General features: G+C 40.5%; 1 protein-coding gene across 1 annotated transcript; it reads left to right on the top strand.

The window, feature by feature from the left end:
- Positions 1-267: 267 nt before the first annotated feature.
- On the top strand, positions 268-20390 carry LOC128362774 (protein diaphanous homolog 1; the record flags this gene model as incomplete). The annotated part of the gene is made up of 10 exons (XM_053323626.1): positions 268-379; positions 582-676; positions 1149-1250; positions 1610-1849; positions 3418-3547; positions 3799-3924; positions 4095-4258; positions 4749-4881; positions 8932-9021; positions 17903-20390. Coding segments are annotated over 10 exons (1377 nt in total), but the record flags the coding sequence as incomplete, so codon positions are not given.
- Positions 20391-21496: the final 1106 nt, after the last annotated feature.

The following is a 21496-nucleotide window of genomic DNA, read 5'->3' as shown; positions in this document are numbered from 1 at the left end:
CACCTTCTTGACACCATACAGTTGGGAGAGAGTGAAAAAGGGGAATGCCGTGCCAAGTCTGTCAGTTTCTATAGCCATCACATAGGCCCTCTATCCATCCCTCGTATCCACTTTTCTCTATTAAAGAATGCACTGCTGTCCTTTTATTCAGCAGCATTTTGTCCATATCCTGCTGTGGGCATATTACATTAAAAAAGTTACCAGGAAATGTTTCCTCATTCTTTTGTCCTTCTCTAAATATTGCTGACCATCCTCTCCATTTTTTTATTCACCTACCCAGCCAAAAAGGAGCAGGACGGCGGAGATGACAAGAAGCAGACGCAGAAGAAAAAGGTGAAGGAGCTGAAGGTTCTTGACGGCAAGATTTCACAGAACCTTTGTAAGTCCACAAGCAGCTGACCATTTGAATACCTCATACTCAAACCAATGCTATCACTTTTTGCTTTCCTTTAGTGAACATGTAATTCCAACAATTGCATATTCCACTAAGTCCTGATTTGATTTGAGTGAACCTGTGTTTGACCAAAAGTTGCATGTCTGTGTGTGTGTGTGTGTGTGTGTGTGTGTGTGTGTTTGTACAGCTATTTTCCTGGGATCGTTTCGTATCCCTTATGAAGAGATCAAGAACGCCATCCTGGAGGTTAATGAAAACATTCTCAAAGAGTCCATGGTTCAGGTACAGAGCCCAAGTGTTGGTGTATAAAGTTCGCAAGTATGCAATTAATTCACAAAAATGTAAACCGTTTGTTTCCTTTTTATATTTCTCTGTGGTGTCTTTCAGACTAAATATGTTGAGTTTGTACAAAGCTGTTAACATCATAAGTGAAATTTAATGAGCCTAAATAGTGAGCGTATAGTATTCTCCTATGACAGAAAGCCTCACTTATGTGTCCTTCAGCAAGATACTGAATTTCTATCAGCTTCAAGGCTGCTACTCATTAGCTAAAACCTCTCACGTATTGTCCTTCACAGTGGGATAAACGGCGAGTATGTAAAGAGTATTTTTCTGTGTCAATGAATTTTTTTCTTTTTTTGTGTGTTAACCCATGTCTTGACCAAAAAGCAGTTTGTGACGCATGTAAGTCACACAAACAAGTGTCACTATATCCTTTTTTAATCATGTATATATTGCTCTTATTTCCATGTAGAACCTGGTCAAACAACTACCACCACCAGAGCAGCTGACTGCCCTGGGAGAGATGAAGGATGAATATGAAGACTTGGCTGAGTCTGAACAGTTTGGAGTAGTGGTGAGGACACACACACACACACACACATGAAAAAACACAGATTTGTTTTTGTTTTTTAATAAAAATTATATAGTTGAATTTGCAGCTGACTTGGTAATGACTAGCCACAAACATGGCAGGGAAATCAGTGTCATGGCAAATGAAGCTGAAATAGTCACATCGTTGTCAATATATTAGACACAGGAAATGTTCACTCTGTTAAACACAGACTGCTTTGTTCAACTGTGGAAGATGTGAGTAATGGATGAAATCCCCTTCAATCTCACACATACACACAGTCATGTGCAAACACAATCTATGTGACAACAATCATACTTAAAAGAGGTCTCAAAATCCCCCACTTTCTTTTCTTTCTCCAGATGTCCAGTGTGAAGCGCCTGATGCCACGGCTCCAGGCAATCCTGTTTAAGCTGCAGTTTGAGGAGCAGCTGAACAACATCAAGCCAGATGTGGTGTCTGTAACAGCAGCTTGTGAGGAGATGAGTAAAAGCCAGTCCTTCACCAAGCTGCTGGAAATTATCCTCCTTGTTGGCAACTATATGAATGCTGGCTCCCGCAATGGCAAGGCATTCGGCTTCTCCATATCATACCTGTGCAAGGTAAAATAAAGTGTAGACACTATACACACACCAGGGCTGGGCGATAAATCAATGTTATCGATCAATTCAAATTTGTAGTTAAGGACGATTCGTTTTTAATGAAAATCAGTTTTTATTTAACTTCCACCACCGACGCTCCCCTTGAGCTCCCGTTATTCAGAGTGGGCTGACCCCTTCCCCTGCCTCTCTGTAGATGCACACAACATAGCAGCAAGCAAGGATGAGCTTGTCCCCAAAAAAATGCTACTTATACGCATACATTTGTTTGTGGGCTGCAGTCTTGTGTATCTCATAGAGAGCAACATTTCTCCCACTCGGCTGTATGCCTCAGAGGTGCAAAAATACATTTGTTGTGCTGCTACCTTTAGTTGCAACAGCTTTCAAACAAAGTTTGCAGTGAGTTGTGGATTGTTCACGGCCTGACGTCACAAAACCAAACCAGTTCCAAACAGCCGACGACACCCACTGAAAAACAGTCTACATTAGTGGATTCATTTTTACATTGTGTCCCATATGATAAGAAAGGGACTCGTTGGAAAGCTATTACTCATGCAGTCGCATTGCATATTGCTAAAGATATGGTGCCCATTTATACAGTGGAAAAGTCGGGGTTTATCCACATGCTGATAACTCCGACCCCAGGTACGTGCTACCAAGCCGCTAGTATTTAGCTGAAGTTGCCTTACCTAACCTGTACAACTGCACACGGGAAAGGATTGCTAGAGAATGCCAAAAAGGAAAATCAAAACAAAATAAAAGCATAAGATAAATATTTTATTGGTAATTTCTTTGTCATTTGTAGTTTGTTTTTAAGAAAGAAAAAAAATCTATTCAAATCGAGATTTTATTTTTAAGCCATATCGACCAGCCCTAACACACACAAACACAATGAAAAGTGTGTGACTACATTTGAAAGGCCTTTGACCATACACATTTTGTACTTCCGCAAAGTTAACATGTTGAGTGAACGATGCAAATACTGACTCTCATAATAGCATTTACTTTACCATTCCCTACCTGCAGTGCAGTCACTGTTAGTGTCTTTGGCTTCACTTATTTTATGCACCAAATTATATATGGATTTTATAATCAGCTGATATAAACAAACAAAGGCCACTAGAATCCTTATCATTATGTGAGTGATGAGATGGGAGGGGGGTCTATATGAAAATGCATGTACTGTATACAGATAGACAACAAGATGCAAAGGTTTTCCCCTTATGTCTTCTCAAAATGGCTTCTGGTTTCTGAGGTACCAAGATAAGATGAGTTGTAATTGAAGTTGAGTTTTCAAAGATGGACTTAAGCTGATTTAATATAATATCCTTTTTGTGATGTACTATTTTTTTTTTTTTACTATTTTAGAATATAGATTAGGCATCACAGACAGACAAATCTTTGTAAATGTCTGAATTTTGGAGGCCCTCATTCTTACTTGCTCTTATCCATTTTACACATATCTGCCAGGAGAAATGTGCAAAACGCTAGCAGCACTACAGACATTCAATAATATCTGATTGATTGCCTTTTCAGCATACCCTATTTAAACTAACCCTTCTTCCAATCAGTTGCGTGACACCAAATCAGCTGATCTGAAGCAGACGTTGCTCCACTTCCTTGCCGATGTGTGCCAGGAGCAGTATCCCGAAGTCATGAACTTTCCAGACGAGCTCATCCATGTGGAAAAGGCCAGCAGAGGTACATGAGACTTCTAACTGACCTCTATAGATTTCTGACCATGTACAAACTATTACAATCCTTGTTGTTACAGTGTGTTCCCACTGTTTCAGCTTGTAGCACTGCATACCCATCCTCTAGTGTCCTTTCCTCAGCTTCTTTTTCATTCAGAGCTGCACTTTTAGTCATATGAAAACAAAGTACAACAATAAATCATAAGCCATGTATGTAGGTGTTCTTCATCATTAATGTTTCCCTTATGTTTCCTGTAGTTTCTGCAGAGACACTTCAGAAGAACATAGAACTGATGGGACGTCAGATCAAGACTCTGGAGAAAGATCTAGAAACCTTCCCTCCTGCACAGAGTGACAAGGACCATTTTGTGGAGAAGATGACTATATCCTCTTAATTCAATTATGTTTTTAATATAATCGTTCAGCAGTTACCTAAATGAGTAATCTTGTATAAAAATTCGATCCACAGAGTTTGGCATAATAAATTAGAATTGTTGTGTCTTGTAAAATCATAGATATATTGGTTCTATGTTCCTTAACCCCATGTCTCCACAGTTTTGTGGCCACTGCTCATGAGCAGTATGAGAAGCTGGATCTGATGTATAAGAATATGGAGAAGCAGTATATTGACCTTGGAGCGTACTTTGTCTTTGACCCGAAAAAACTCTCCGTAGAGGAGGTCTTTGGAGAGCTCAACACATTTAAGAACATGTTCCAGGTGTGTATGTGTGTTTGAGCATGTGAACATACAAACCCAACACCTGATTTATTACAACACAGGCTGGTGTCTTCAGTCTTTTCTGACCACCCTCAAACTGAATTCTTACACATACACAACAAAGACATGTACATAAGAGCAGAGGAGCGGGGGGGGGGGGCAAAAAAAAACAAATTTCAAACCAGGATGAGAAATAGGAGACTGCACACCCTTTGGTATTGACATAATATTAAAATGAAAGCAATGTGAATATATTGTCAGTTTAAACATCAACTGTAAAAGTGCCATTTAGGAGGCCTCACAGGTGGGTAACTTGTTTTACCAGTTGGCGTGGATAACCGCCATCCACTGGTTTTAGCTTTTGTTTACATACACAGATACCCATCAGATGCATCACGCATCTGTCTTCTTGAATTTTAACCTTTATTTGCTCACACACAGTCTAAAATTTTCCCTGTCTATCACCCCCCACCACTCTTCCCTCCACCAGCAAGCAGTGAAGGAGAATCAGAAGAGGAAGGAGGCAGAAGAGAAGATCAAGAAGGCCAAGCTGGCTAGAGAAAAGGCGGAGAAGGAGAAAGAGGAGAAACTCAAGAGGAAGCAGAACATTGACATCAACGCAGGTCACAATTGCTGGATCATAACTGTTTACCTTCATGTGATTGAAAGAGAGAGAAACTCACTCCACACCTCTCAGTTTGCATTTCCTTCAGATGCCAGTTGGGGGCAGTCAGAGTCCACACTTCTGTGGAGTGTGTGTATGTGTTTGTGTGTGTCTGTGTTTGTGTGTGTCTGTGCTTGTGTGTGTGTGGGGGAGAAAAGCCCCATCAGCATTTATAGACCATACTTAATCTAATGTTGATGACCTGTGCTTTGAAGCAAATAACAAAGCTCTTCAGAAAGAGAGCACAAGGACTCTTTTCACTCATCTGGTGAACGAGAGATTTGCGTCCGTAAGAGAACAGAAAAGAGGTCTAAATCTCTTTATCACCAAAACAATCTCACTCTTCCTCTTTCCTATGAAATGCTGTTGTACTTATAAAGATACTGGCAGCATAGCATAACAAACACACATGCTAACAATTATCCCTATATACACGGAGTTAACACTAAAATCCTGCATTGCAGACACACATTTATGCGCTGGCACTTTTTCTCCCTTCCCTCAGACTATGACCTAGTTTCAGTACATTCCTCCTTGCTTTGGCTCCAGTCGGGTTCTCCTGGGACTCCACAGGCAAAATTTGCCACAGTGCACTCTGCGCGTATGGATGTTTGTGTGCTAAAACATTACTGTCATCTATTTGTGAATGTTTCTGTTTTGCTTTGCCTGTGTGTTGAAGAAACTTTGTGTTGGCCAAAGTATTTCTGCACTGTGTTGTGTGTGTCTGTGTAAGAATGTGTGTCTGTTTTGTGAACCTCTTTTATAAAAAGTCTCTGGCCTTTTCTCCTAGTGCTCCATGTTCCAGCTGGCTTCTCCTCTCCTCTCTTTCTTGCTTTTGTTCCGTCTCTCCCTCTCCTCTTTTTTTTCTATCCCTCCTCCTGTGTGTGTCGTTCATTTAAAGGCCATTTAAACACACAGAAAGCACTGTGAGACTCCACTTGGAATATTTTGCCTCTGTGTTTAAAGCATGGAGCAGAAGTTTTGTGGGAGAAAGTAAAGTAGTCAAATTTCATGTTCAGTCTCTATAGGCATGCACGAATGGAACATAATAGTGCTTCAAAGACAAGAGTGTATGTGCATAAGCTCGCTAGAGATAATTTACATACAGGTGGTATATTTGACTCTGTAGCCCAGAGACATTCAACACCCCCTATTTAAATTCAACCTCACACAAACCCAACATACACACACCTTGTCTTTGTTCTGTATTTGTTTATAACCCTCATAGTTAATGACCTGGATGTTTTCAGCAGTGACTCATTTGCATGTTAAAAACGTCCTCTTTTTTTTCTATTTTTCCTTTCTATCTCCCACCAGTCTGCTCACATACCATATCTCATGAGTATACTGAATGTTCCTCTCTCTCACTTTCTGTCTCTGTAAACATGATATCCTGGTTGTTTGTTTAACCCTGGAAGGTCAGTGAATCAGTGCTGTTTGTGGCCTTGCCATTCCTATGTGAGTCAGACAGACAGCCACTCATTCAGTGGCGCCTCTCTGCACATGTGCTAAGCATGTGATGGTAATTATTATAGAATTTTTAACATTTTGTAAAGCTTATTCCATTTTTTAATTTTGAACCAGTGCTTACTCAAGTTGTTTGGCTCTCATGAAACACAAAATTGTAGGCTTCAATGTAGCAGGCTGGAGTGTTTAGATGCCACACCCATAGGTCCACATTCACAAACTAGATCTTTGCTCTCCTATGATATGATAAAGGCTGTCTGCTACATCAGCAACAAATCCATCCCTGGCTGTCATACACCCATCTTTGGACATATGCCAAACTACTTGGAAACTGACCTAGAACCTTTTCCTTGTTTCTACAGCTAGGTGTCAGTACTGTCTGTAAAAGATGGTGTGAGGCCCTGTATTTTTATATAGCTGACAAAGGGTGTGTGCATGTGTGGTTTACACACCCTCACAGATGCTGTTATGGGAACTGCCGCTAGGAGTGCTCGTGCTCCACACAGAGAGCAAGTGAGTGAGTAGTGTGGGGGAGGGTTAGGTAAAGAGGAAGAGAGTAGGACAGCAGATGCTCTCTTGGGAGATTAGACTGTGTTGTTGTCTCTTAAAGGAGGCTAAGAGGAGGGAGAGGAGAAAGGCACAGAGTGAGAGAGGGGATAAGATGGGATAAGCCTGGGTAGCCTGATGTCTCACTCAAGACGACTGTGAAAGAGGGGAACAATCATGGCACATGAGAAAAAAGCAAATTCTGTCTCCAACCCTTTTTAACACAGTCTTTCTTTCTCTGTTTTTCTTTTGGTATTTGTCACTCCTCTTCTTTTCTGTAAATTTTCCATCATCTGTTCTTATTTGTTATTGTGTAAACATCCATTAGGGGTGCTATTGCCCCACTCAACATGCTGCCCTCTGTGCCAGATAGCATGTGTCAGTGTGTGTGTGTGTGTGTGTGTGTGTGTGTGTGTGTGTGCATCCATAATAAATCAGATCCAGAGAGACACCTTTAAGAGCTCATGATCCAATGCTATTACACTAATTAATCTCATAATCCAGGCCATCAATGTACTGAGTCAAACTTTGGCCACCACTTTTTTTAGGTCATTTCAACATTGATTTTGTATTGATTGTCAGTAACACTATGAACCACATGCCTATCCACAGAAAGAAAAAAAGAACACATGATTATCAACATAATCTAAAAACATAATAAACCCTGTTACAAATCTCAATCCAACCAAACATTGTAAATCTTCCCTTTTATGAAAGAAGATTCCTTTTTGCTGAAAGCCACATACACAGACACAGTATAGAGCTGTATGTATGATGCTACACAGTGCACTGGCCCTAGGACTTTCTAGTTTTAGTTGGAAGTTCACTGGGTCAACAATGAGCCTGTTTTATACACAGCCAGGTCATTGTTTGGTTCCACTTCTGCCTCCAGTACATATTCACAAATAGGTTTGAGTGTCTGTGTGGTTTAAACCAACCATGTGATTAGTGTAAGTGGAAATGTGCCAGATGTGTTTCCCCGGAAGGAGAAATACATGGCCTACATCACTCTGTGCAGTTCCTAGACATGGACATTGAGGGGTGTATGTGAGCTGTGGAAGTCTTGGGGAGTGTAAGGGAGACTTTCTCTGACGTGACAGGCGAGACCATAGGCCATCTGCTGCATGGCTTACTGCAGGATTAAATATTGTGTGTGTGTGTGTGTGTGTGTGTGTGTGTGTGAGAGCAGAGTTATGTTTGTGTTTGGGGGTTGGGAGGTGACGACATAAACCTTTAACCCACCACCCCACTGCCCCCTTTTCCAGACCCCTCTGTCTCCATTCAGGTTCAAATAGAAATAATTAAAACCATCTGCCTGAGTGCTGAGCTGTGCCACTGAATCTTTCCCCTCAAACAAACCTGACAACACTCAAATACTTTAAGACACACCAGTAACCCCATCAAGTAAATCCTAACCCCTTTGTTTGGCCCCCTTTGCCTTTAAGGCTACCACAAGCAGATGCAGATATAAACAAACACACAATCAGTGAGACCACCCATATAAACTGTACCTGTACAAATACACAGATACAAGGGGACTTTTTTTTAACTGTAAGCCACAATAACTCTTTCATTCTGTGGTATTTTAATGTTTTGTCTATATGCAGTTGGTTTGGAATCAGTGGGCGTGTCTTCCCAATAAGGGTGTGTTCGCCTTTAAAGTGCAGTGTGTATCTTTTAGCAGGGACAGTAGCAGAACTAGGTCACTGCTTATCTGGGTTAATGTAGCTAATTTGCCATTATGTCCACGTGGCTGGTAAATGACTCTCTTGCACACACGTGTGTGTTGGCGTGTCTGAGGGAAGTAGTGATAGGTAAATGGCTTAGCAAAATCCCTAATTATTCCCTTGTTGTTTGGACTGTGTCTTTCAGTGTTGCATTGATGTAAAATGACATAAAAGTGGGGTGTTGTGTGTGTGTGGCATAAATAAAAGCTTAAATGTGAATTTGGTGCTTGTTGATGCTCTGCTGATATTATGTTTTGATATGTTTACAGAGGGTGATGAAACTGGTATCATGGATGACCTGTTGGAGGCGCTGCAGTCTGGAGCTGCTTTCAGGAGAAAGAGAGGACCACGGCAAGCAGGTACTCACACACAAGCATAGTAAATCTTCACAGAACTTGCAGATGTTTCAAGGTGCCATGTCTGTCTTGATTTACAGATTACTGTTTTCCGTTCACACACATTTATGGTCTACATACAGTACTGAAGCACATGGAGCATATCATTTGTTCCGTCTCCCTGCTTCTTTCTGCCTCTGTCAAAACACAACAACAGATTTGTTTGTGTTCTCCTGTCTCTGTCCCATCTGTTGCATGGCTCGGAGACTGTGATTGTGGTAGTGGTCTTTGGCCATGGTTACGGGGGGCAAAGCCAGCTTCACCAGTGCCTGGCACAACAACAAGACAACAGGGAGGGTGCTACGGGCTGGTGTGGGCAGCAAGATGAAGAGCAACTGGTGAGGGTGTGGTTGTGGAGTTGGAAAATACAAGAGGAATATGACTGGATGGAGGATAAACCAGAGTGTGGGTAGAAAGTCTAAGGAAGTGGATGAGACAGCGGACATTTGGTCAGCAGGCTAAAGCTTAGAGAAAATCAGCATCATTTCAAAACACTGTAGATTCATTTTGGAAAAATTTAGTTGACTAACAACAATCATTAATGTCAACTTTTGTCTTATGTGAATATCTTGTTATGGAAATGGAACTGTCAAGAAGGATGTGTTCAATTATTTGAAGTTTCTCATTAATGTCCTTAACACACATAACAGGTTTCAGTTTTAGGTGTAATTTACTCTGAATGTTTTGTACATGAAATTATAAAGGCTTAAAATCTGTAGTTAGAAAATACTCAAAATGGCCATTCAGAAGTGTATGTCCTGTATGTGATGAGCTGTGCACCTGTATTGATCTTCATTCGGGCTATGTTGTTCAGTCTGTAGAGGCAGAGGCAGGCCAGTAATCAGGTTAGTGCCTCACTATAATGCCTGTCACACTGTTCAATGTACTTACATTCCATTATTGGAAACTAAAGTATCTTTCTCCTTTTTATCTTCTTTTTTAAAACTCTAATATGCAGCAAGTTTAGTGGATAATATGTGATAGTAAACCCATGAAAATTAGAAGCAATGAGTTGTCAGGATTGTGACTGTGTAACATGACTCCCAGTGTTAGGAAACATGTGTGTAACCATGTGAGTGGGAAAGTGTCCAGTGCCCAGTAACTGAGAGAGCAGTTGTGTGTGTGTGTGTGTGCTTGTGTGCTTGTGTGCTTGTGTGCTTGTGTGCGTGTGTGTGCGTGTGTAGTATTCACACATAAGAGAGTTTGGGGAAGAACGTGTGCAACCCAATCCTTCCCTCAATAGAAGCCAGATGTGAAGCAGTGCTCCAGAGTGGAACAGCTCAGAGTGAGAGGGTAGAATTCTCTTTCTTTCCTTGTCTTTGTTTCTCATTCTGTCGTCTTCTTCTTTCTTTTTGTCTCTTTTTTAAACTTTTTCTTTCTCTTTCTAACTTTTTCTTTCTCTTTCTTTCTGCCTCTTCCTTACTTTTTCTTTCTCTTTCTTTTGGTCTTTCTATCCTCATTTTTCGTTATTGCTAAATGTAGTTATAAAGCCTTTTAGCTGTAATTGTGCACAGCAGTAAATGAGTTTGTGACAAGTGGTCCTCAGTGGTCCACTATGTCATACTGAGACAATCTCCAAAAGCAGTAAACACTCTTTAATGACAAGCAGCTTAGGCTCATCACTGCTAAACTGTCTGAGCCAACAGTAAGGAGGGGAAGTATAGGGAAAAGAGGGAGTGGGGAAAGACCAACAGAAAGAATGGGGCCCACTTGAGGGTTCAGTCAGTCACCCATAGCACTGTTTGGCCACCTCACACTCTTAACAGGAAATACCTGAACATGTGTGAGAGGAATGGAGAGAAAGCATTCTTCACCATGCAAACACGCCTGTGGTAGGAAAGAGTCGAAAAATATAAGTAGCTGTATATCTTTCAATATATATACACTGTATATATATATCACATCTCTAGTTACTTCCTCCTCCCTGTCTGATCTCTTTGCCAATCTTGTCATTTCTGTTTTCTTTTGCCTAAGTTCAGCGTTTTCCATGCTGAATGAGGAGGGTGTGAAGCCTTGCTGTGGTTTTTTGGCAATTTTTTTGGCAGTTTATATTTTCTACACTGATGTTTAAAGGCTGCTCCCTTCGAGTGATTCACATCTCGTCTTACAGTACAGGAAGGACCTTAAATCTTTCAGCCACACAATAGGAGTGTGTCTTTATGTTTGGCTTTGTGAATGTGTGTATGTGCACGCACATTTGGATGGTTGGTTGAGTCAGAGATCTTAATTTAGTAAAGCTAAAGGAGGAGGAGGAGGCACATCCTGACTCTGGCTCAACTGATATATGTCTGGCACCACTGGGGCCACAGGCTGCTTCCATCAGTGGGCTTAAAACATTCCTATCCAGCTCATATACACACAGAGAGTATTTTAAGTATTTACTCTGTAAAGCATCTATAAAATTAGCTGCATAAAGTGCAGAAAAGTACAAAAAGATATCTGAAAATAAAAATCAGGCCTAATTTGTTCTGTGCCAGGCATATTCCAGACATCATAGTACAGTATCCAGGAAGCAGTTTTATTTTACAGTTTTAATCAGTTTTCTTCTGAAAAAATTATAAATGGGACTTTATAATGGAAAAGATTGTTCTTGTGTGTCAACGGCGGTCTTGCTCATAAAAATCTGAGGCCTGCACCACCCACAGTATAACTAGACTCAGTTCACTTGACTGTACATATTTTGATGTGTTATGCTATTGGCAGTTAATGTAGCCTCTAGCAGAGATGAGGAGTGGGCTACAATAGTTCAATGACCTAATTTCTTTCTCACTTTTTATCTGGTAGAAGAATATTGCTGCCCTAACTTTATGTAGCTCAAAATCACAATTTACAAATATTCGCCAAAGGTTTTAACAGTCTGTAACTACTTTTAATCAGAAAAATCAGCCGTAATACATAGCAGTAACCTGCTCCAAAAGCTCATTGATGAAAATTAATCAATATCAGTTATGTAACTCTGTGTCAGCATCAATACTCTGGCTGTAACCAACGTCACTGCTTTTTGCCAGCGGCTGAGTGGGTGTTTCTATTTGAAAAACCCAGACAGGAACGCAGGTGGAGTCGTCCTCTGATATTAATAAACTCTGAATAAACAAGTGAACTGCAAGCTGCTCCACTCTGTGTCTGAGTGTGGTGATTGCTGGCCAGGAGTAAAAACAGCAGAGTGTTGATGTGGTAAATGGAGCATTTCTCTGAATCGGGAATTGAAGTTTTACTATTATAAGTGGATACTCTTACTCTCTTACTTGATGATTTGGAAATTGCATAGGACCTAACTGGAAATGACTAAGAGTCAAATAATGGAAAAAATGAAAATATTGAGTGTGAGTGTTCATTAAACCCTCAACTCACTGCACACTGGAAATTCACTTTGGCCAGTGTAGGTGCTATGAAGTTTCTATGTTTTTCTTGACTTACTGTGTTGTCAAACATGGTAATAACAGGTAAACGAAGAAGACTGTGAAACATGAAAGACAAGTTGTCAAACTGCAGGGCAAGCTTAGTTGTGCACATCAGGCTCCATTGTACATAAATTAAATTTTAAGCTTTTCTGTTCTTTGAGCACAGCCCTTGTAAGGTGGCATGTTGGTGACACAATAGTATATACATCTACTCATATTGCAACACAAAAAGGGTATCAGCTATCATGAAAACAAAAACAATAAGTGAAAATTGACTTCCATGGAGATTTACAGTCCTGTTTTGAAACAAATGCTAACAATACTGCTGTCAGAGTGACTTATTATATGTAGTTTCATCCTGTCAAATGTTATAGTGTGCTTGTGACACATCTGTTGTTTCTTAAAAGCTGATGCTAATATAATGAAAGTGTCATCATAACAGGGTGTAATTATCTTCTTAGTGCAACTTGAAAAGTTACAAGTTTTATGGAACCCAAGTTGCTTGAAAAATTGTAAAACTTTTTTTCAGCTGTCAAAACTTGTATGTTTACTCCAATTGGCCCGTGTGACATTACACAATGAACAAAGCCTTAAAAAGAACCCTGCACCATCACATGAAATGTCCGAGTGCCAACATAACCATGTTATGTACAGTACATATAAATGAATACATACTGTTTGCTCAGGGCCCTAAAACATCACATCACATTACCTTGTATGGCATTATGTTATATTTTTAGTTTGTGAACAATTAATTGATGAGTTTACATTTTAATGGGAAGTAATGGCTGTCAAATACAAATAAAAACCTACACTTGAAATAATGTTCAAAAATATATTTGAAGGTTGATATATTATTGTTTATAACAATAGCACTTGCAGAAATAGCTCAATTGTATTATTACTTTTGTCTTTGGAGGTAATGATTCCTATTGTTCATGTTAAGTTCTTTACGACATCAAGTGTGTCCCTCCCTTCCCCTCCTATTTCTCTCCTCTGTTCACAGCTGTTGGGGCTGCAAACGTCACCGACTTGATTTTAAAGGCCTGCTGAGGGCCTATTGAGTGTAGTGTCATGCTCATTGTGTCATAGCAGTGTGACTGAATGGAAAGCCACGAGGCTGTGGATGCTTTATGCCCCCTCACCTTTGACCTGTCACGATGTGTGTTTGTGCTGGTTGTATAGAACGAGCAGACTGCATGGGGTATCCTCAGCTGTCTACCCTCAGTCTGTCTACCCCCCCTCTATACACATGCAGACAAAACATACACACCAGATGCTTGCATGCCAATACAAAGACACAATTGGATGTTTGCATACCAATACATACACCCAAATGAACACATTACAGACAGACAGCCTTCCATACTAACACATCACACACTGACTGTTTGCTTCAGACTGTTAGTTCTAGGCTCGTTCATGTCCTTCTGTATCAATAGACATGGCAGCTCAGCAACAGTGGCCTAATTTGTGTGTGTAAGTGTTTAAACCAATTTAAGGCCACTCGTGTGCAGAGGAATGACATGTCTAAACACTCACTATAGACCCATCTGCTGGGTCATGACCCTTGCCAGAACAGCCAATGACAGTAGCAACTAGTTGACAAAGCACCAATCACAACAGAGCAACAAAGATAAAGGGGTAAAGGGGGTAGCAACAATAGAGGCACACGCTGGCCCTGCACACAGTCTGCTCTTATAAAAAAAAGAAGGACCCCCACAAAGATCTGTGCTTTCACACACACACACACACACACACACACACACACACACACACACACACACACACACAGTTGAGACAATTCAGACCAATAAGAGAATGCTCATCAATCAGTCCATTACTGAAGCAGGTGTGACGTCACATGCATACTTAACGCCCACTGAGACAATAAAGGAGAGCAGCAGCAGATCATACACATGCACCATCAGAGCTCACAGCAGAGCTAACTCACAGCCACTAGCCAATAGCAGAGCAAGATGATGTCACAGTTTCCCACAGTCCTCTAGTGCAGAGCAGCAGTGTGTTACTCAGTGCAGCCTGAGGAGGGCACTATGAGTCCCTCCTAAGATGGAGACACTGATGGAGGTTTTAGCCTACATCTGCAAGTACACCATCATGCCAGTCCTGGCACGGTTACCATGTTGTCATGTGACTGTGGTTTTGCTGCAGCTGCTGTGCCGACAGTAAACCAAGAGCACAAACATGGCTGTTTCCTTGTCAACCATCATCATGTCCTGTAACTATATATATTTTATAATTATTGGGTTTGTAGGTGTATGTAATCTGTGACCAGAGGAGGTTGGCATTCTCTGTATCAAAGCCACTGAGTTGGTTCTCTGTTACCTTTTTGTCTTCAGCTCCTCTACACTTACTTGTCTGTAAATTCTCTCCTCATTCATCTCTGTGTGTCTGTGTTTTCTCTTCATAAAGGCAGCACACACATACTGTTCAACAAAGCGTTCTTTCCTTCATCAGGCATTCATTATTGAGTCTCCTGCAGTGTAATGTGTTACAGATGATCTTTTCGCTTCATTCTTTATGCCCCTGATTGCCCCTCAGTGTGCAAACACACTCATTCAGTCTCACGCCACCAGTAAACAGACCTTTGTTGTGAGTCTCGGCATCTCATTTCCTACTGCTGCACAACAGGCTTCATGCCAAGTGCATGGATTATTTAGTCAACATCACAGCTAGTCTGTGGACACACATGCTGCAGATTTCCTACGTTTGTCGTGCCACGTGTTAAAGGGCTATTCTGACGATTTAGTTTTGCATTGTTGCCCAATCTGTTTTAAAACTTTAGCAAACTCCTTCCAGAGTAGTAGAAAACATGCTAAAAATATTTTCCCAAGCTAAGTAGTAATGATTATGATCAGTAAACTGAACTTCATGTGTAAAATCAGTGTAGGGACCCTTGAGTTACATATTTAAGTCACCTTCTGATTGGTCGGGACATCAGATTCTTTACAGATTATTTATATACTAAATTTCCAATTGAAGGTTACTGGGCTGCTTGAGCTATGCCTACTAGCACAAAACTAAACTATCTTATATGTGGTTTGTTTGATGAACACGTAGAGCTGCAACAATTAGATGATTAATTGACTAGTCTGTCAACAGAAAATCAGTCAGTAACCATTTTGGCCATCAATTGATTGTTTCAAGTCATTTTTAAAGACAAGCTTAGCAGATCAGTATATCTGCTGGTTTACTTCGTCCTCCACAAGTGCTACCTGAGTGTCTTTGCATTCTATACTGTTAGTCGGACAAAATTATCATCATGATGACCATCTGATTACGTAATTTTCACCATTTGATTGACCAAATGACAAATCAATAAAATAACAAACACATTTGGAACATGAGACGTGGTACTCTTTTGTCAGGTGATGTATCTGCTGTTTGAGCCCCTACATCCTAGCTATGTTTAAATATAGAGAAAATGAGCAAATCTGCTCGGAGAATTTTCCTCTCACTGTTTTAATCTGCAGGTTTCTGTCAGAATCCATCTTTTTCCCATGCTGCTTCCAAAGCAGCAACCCTCTGATCCTCACTCTCTTATCCCTGTCTCTCTTCCTCCTCTCTGTCTTCTCTCTCAAGACGGAGTGGAGGAGGATGAGAGTAGAGGAGCTGGGTTTGACAGTCTTTGAAGAGCTTTTCTCTGCGGGTCGGATTTTTTTAGGACAAGCTCGGCACAGAGCACATACATATGTAACAGCACCCACACTTGACACACACTCTTTCTCTTGGTTTTTGGGTCATTTGGATAATTTCTAATTAGTGAGTTTCTGAGTAAGGGAGAGTTTCAGAAAGGGATGGAAATAGATATGAAGTATGTGTGAGAAGACTGAGAACTAGCTTAAGTCTCACTGTGTATTGGTGTTTTTTGATGGGGAGAATCTGAATGCCTCCTCAAAGAAAGTGTGTGAGTCGATAATTTGACACCCCAGCTGTTTGTGCTGATCTGTTCAGCTAAGGCTCACTTCTAAAAGAGACAAGTCAACTGTGAACATGATCTTAAATCTCCAAATCCTCCTTCTCCTCTTTCTCCCCAGACTCTATTGTGTCTTTGTCACAGCTAGTTCTGGAGACCTGTTCGGTAACTGTGTGTGTGTGTGTGTGTGTGTGTGTGTGTGTGTGTGTGTGTGTGTGTGTGTTTTTCCTTCATGAGAACCATGTGTTATGTCTTGGGTTGTTGTTTGTGTTACTGTGGGTTTTTTTGCATGTGTATTTCTATTGGTTTGCATCATGACTGTGCTACATTAAACAGCATTTTCTCTTAACAGAAGCCCAGGAACACATTACATTACTGCATGTTTGTGATAACTGTATGTGTGTGTTTGTGTGTGGCCTTTTTTATTCATACCATACTTGTGATCGTAAATCAGGTACAAAACAACAGCAAACACACAACAAACACAATCTCCCACTGACCTATATAATTCAAAATGGCTGCTGATGCACAGCTGCTCTCCCACGCAAGAGAATGAAGAGTGGTAAAGGATCTAGAGGGGAGGGAGAGAGAGATAAAGGCAGGGCTGTGTGTGTGTGTGTGTGTGTGTGTGTGTGTGTGTGTGTGTGTGTGTGTGTGTGTGTGTGTGTGTGTGTGTGTGTAAATAACATAGCAAGCAGGTAGAAGAATAGAAACGACAGCATCCTCAGGGCTCAATCTGTCACACATCCTGTGTTCCTCTGTCCATCCTTATGCATCTCTTACATCTCCTCACTGCATCCACTGTTTGTCTGTGCTATATTTTACTACCTATTTCTGTCATATTTTATCCTTCCCTGCTCTCTCTCCTTCCACGTTCGTCTCATTTTCATTCTTAAATCTTCCCACAGCATGAATCATCGTGCTCATCATGGTGTCTCACACCACGTCGTCCCTCTTCTCTCCTTTGCTGTTACACACTCACCGTCTCTATTCCTTCATCTCACCAGTCATCTCACTTCCTCACTTCCTATAAATGTCTCTCCTCAGTATGTCTTTTCTCATCATGTGGAGTAGGTCTAATCTGTTCAAAAACAGTGAGTTGCTCTAGATATCACACTAATCCACACACACACATATACAGCCACACCATTAAGCTACTTGTGTGTATGTGTGCCATGGTAATGCATGCGTGTGTATTTTGTATGGAAAGCAAGAATCCATTTTGTGTTTTATCAAAACACATGCCTGTGACATTCTTGAAGCCACACACAGCTGGCTTTTGTGTTGTGGTGTGTTAACTCATTTAACTGGTTGTCTGTATTCATTTGCAGTGAAAAATGTTATTATATGGCTGCTAATGTGGTTTTTATGTCTTTTTTTTTGCTCGTATATCAGATATGTCACTTCATGGCATGCACTAACATATATGTAATGACTTGTCATGATACAAACATGGTGGTCTCTTTATTTATTTATGTCATTCTCTGTACTTCACTCTCTTCCCCAGCCAACCACAGACGAGCTGGTCATGCAGTGACCAACATCCTGGCCAAAGAACTTATGCAGGAAGACACGCCTTCGTCAAGCAACGCCAGCAAGAAGAAAAAGACGGAGGAGACGGAGGAGCCTAAACAAGAGGGGGCAGAGTCATTAGAGGAGTTACTGGAAGCTGCTTCCTCTCGGGCCAATTAGGCAAACTGGGCTGGATGGTTTTTTTTTTGTTTTTTACACATAAAGTCAATGATATCCAAACACATTCCAGGGGCCAATTTCAATCTGAGATTAGAGTCAAAAGGCAAGCGATCATTTTTACGGAAAAAAGGCCTGTGTATCTCTGTCCCTTGTCTTAACGGGACCATCTTTTAGGATAGGACTGTGTCTTATGAGAGGACACAGGGAAAGACAGTGGATGAGGGTGGGGCTCTCACCTATGTCACAGTCCCTGGGTGTCCCTCATCAGTCTTTGGATCTTTGCCAATGTCCTAAACTGTAATAGCTTTTCTTCGGCATGTGCACATATCTGTTCATGTATTGTGTGTGTTTCTGTTTCTCTGTATTTCTGCATCACTTGATTCACTTGTCATTCCATCAAAGGGCATCTTCGGTGATTCCAAAGACTTACTCAGGAGGGAACCAACATTTTTTTTGCGGTTATTTAGAAATTTAGACTGGGAATGTCTGGAATTTGGCACATCCTGCTTGTTTGTCATAGAGTGTTCTCTGGAGGTTCCAGGCCAAGACCATATTGCGCTTTCTCACATTGTTGTTGTTGTTACATATAAAACGAATTGTTTTGTAATTGTCTGATTTATTTTACATTGCTGTTTGTAAATGTATTATTGAAAAAAGTGCCAACCAATAGAAATCAAGTCTTGTCATTTCATTCCCAGGTTTTGTCCAGCCCACACTTTGCACCAGGCTTTTGTATGGACTAGTCCAACCACTTACCAACAACACATATCACCGGGGTGTGGGTTTCTTTGTTTTCTTTTTAAGAAGAAGGGATTTAGTTCACAGGTGTTTTTGCATGAGGTAAAATTTAAAAATAGGGTTTCACATGGACATGTCTAAGCTCTGTTGCCACGTTTGCTCACAACAGTTTTATGAAGAAAACCTGCTTATTCAATAAACATGAGCGTTCCCATAATCCCCAGTGGAAAGTAGAGCAAGATAGGAGGAGGAAGTTCTCCACAGAGTCAAACCTAGCCTGAGCAGTTTATGTGTATGTGTGTGTGTGTGTGTGAAGTAAGCAGTCTATATTTAGTTTTGTGTGCACAATTGGGTTTCTAAATATGCATGTGTGTGTGTGTGTTAGTGCATGTAGTTTTCAGTGCGTGTGCTGCCATCTGTAATTACTGTATGGTACCGACCATGCTGTTATAAATGCTAGGTTTCATAAACAGCTTTGTGGTCTTTCTGCTGAGGATATTGCACACTGGAAAAATGCCCAAAAACTGCTGAGACAAGTATGTGTGTTTGTTCAGTTGTCTTTGTCTGTCTGCGTGTGTATGTGTGTATGTGTGTGTTGTTTCACCCACTTCCCCTCCCGCTGAACTGCAACAGTAGTTGCTTGAATGTCTGGCCTTGCTCATATTTGTATTCAGTAGCCATCAGCATACATGTTGCCATGATGTTGTGGTGTAATATCTGTCAGGAATCCTGAGAGGTGATGTCAGCTGCTCCATGCAATATTTATTCCTATGCAAACACAATACTATAGTGTGCCCTCCAGCCCTGATACCCAGTCAGCCTCAGTATGGGTAGACCTCTTTATCAGCCCACTGATTCAAGATCAGTGCTTCATATTGCTGGTGGTCGCGAACATCGCCATGGCTCCAAAAGATTAATCTTTCAGGAATCAAAAGAGTAATTTTTTTCTTCAGCAACACCTGCGTTTATATGACACATTGCATAAAAGTTGAACTTGTCTGGACATGGTGGAAGTGGCACTTAAATAAATTTAAAGGGCATCATGGGAGAAATTAATTTCAAATATAGGCAATGTGGAAAAATGTGCTAGTTCTTAATTTTTCTCCAGTAACACTGAGAATGACAATAAGGTGCAAAGCTCCATAAATTGCTGTGCCTGCTCTTAAGCACAAAATATGTAACTGTATTTAAACCAGAGACACAACTGCTTCTTGGTGTCTGCTCTCCACACAGATAGACGGTATACCAGGTAATTATGCATACCACTTACTGAAAAGTGTCTATTTTCAACATTAAAAGAGGACGATGAATGAAAAAGGATATCAAGATGTCAGAACATCACTGGAACATAAAACATTTTCTAATTTGAGTCATTCCTTTTGTTCCATAATTTGTTTTTCTTTTTTAAGAGATTGTTTTTCTATGTGAATTTTTACAGTTGATTGTTTTAACATATTCGAATGGAGAATTCGAATGTTTGTTTTCCAGAGATTGCTCTATATATACAGAATAATGCACATGATAATTCTGTTTGCCACCCAGAACTATTAAATATGTCTTAAGTAATTTAATGATGTGATTGGGTCATTCTTTGGTCATGTCACATTTTTTGCAACCTGCTGAGAACTAAGCTTCATGTCACCTGTCGGAGTCAGAGTAATATCCAGCTCAGTTGTATTCCTGTGTTTTTACCAGTGTTGATTCTTTTTGTAGCACATTTCTTCAGTACTTCTCCCTCCTTTCTGCTCTCTCATGTAAACACATAAAATCACCAGATAGTGACTGCACTTTGGAACTATAATTTTATTGCCAGAAAACAGCAGAGAAATGAATAAACAGTGCAATGAGTTATTTTCACAGATACATTCCAGAATTTTCTGTGGCTCCAGGGTTTCCAGAGACATTTTCCAACATTGAATGCCAGTGTTTGACATGATCCCTCTTTAGAAGTATTAAATAGTGTGTGTGTGTGTGTCTGTGTGTCTGTGTGTGTGTGTGTGTGTCTTGTCACCTTCTCTCTTTTTCTCCCATTATCTGTATCTTTACCATAGGGCTGGGCAGTATATTAATATTATATTATCATCTTAGATATTGGATATGGTAATATGGCTTAAGTGTTGTCCTTTCCTGGTTTTAAAGGCTGCATTACAATGAAGTGATGTCATTCTGAACCAGACTGCTCTAGCTAATCTATTATTTGCCATTACTTACTTAGTCATTATATCCAATTTATTTATCATTATTTATTAAAGATCTTATTGTATAAGTATTTTATGAAAGCACCAATTGCCATCCCTGCAATGTTGATGCAGTTTGATCAAGCCAATATCATATTGTGGTATTTGATTTTGTCTATATCGCTGAGCCCTGCTTTACACATCAATAACAATAACAATCAATAACGTCCCAACTGGGATAGATATACTTCAAAAAGCAGCATAAGTCCATCTAGTTTGGATGTCGTTTTGTCTTCAATAGAGCACTCAGTCCACTTGGGAAGCACACTTGTTTTGCCTCTGAAGGTTACTAAGATCATCATCTCCTTCTCTCACAAACAGCAGCAGCAGTAATGCAGGCAGCCCCCTTAGTAAATCACAAAGTCCACACATCTCCTTGTAGCAGCCAGCCTTGACCTCATCTGTTTGGGAATATCTCAGACATTCCATGCTGC

The sequence above is a fragment of the Scomber japonicus genome, chromosome 8 (assembly GCF_027409825.1).
Source record: "Scomber japonicus isolate fScoJap1 chromosome 8, fScoJap1.pri, whole genome shotgun sequence".
NCBI lineage: Eukaryota > Metazoa > Chordata > Actinopteri > Scombriformes > Scombridae > Scomber > Scomber japonicus.
This window is presented reverse-complemented; position numbering and strand designations above follow the sequence as displayed.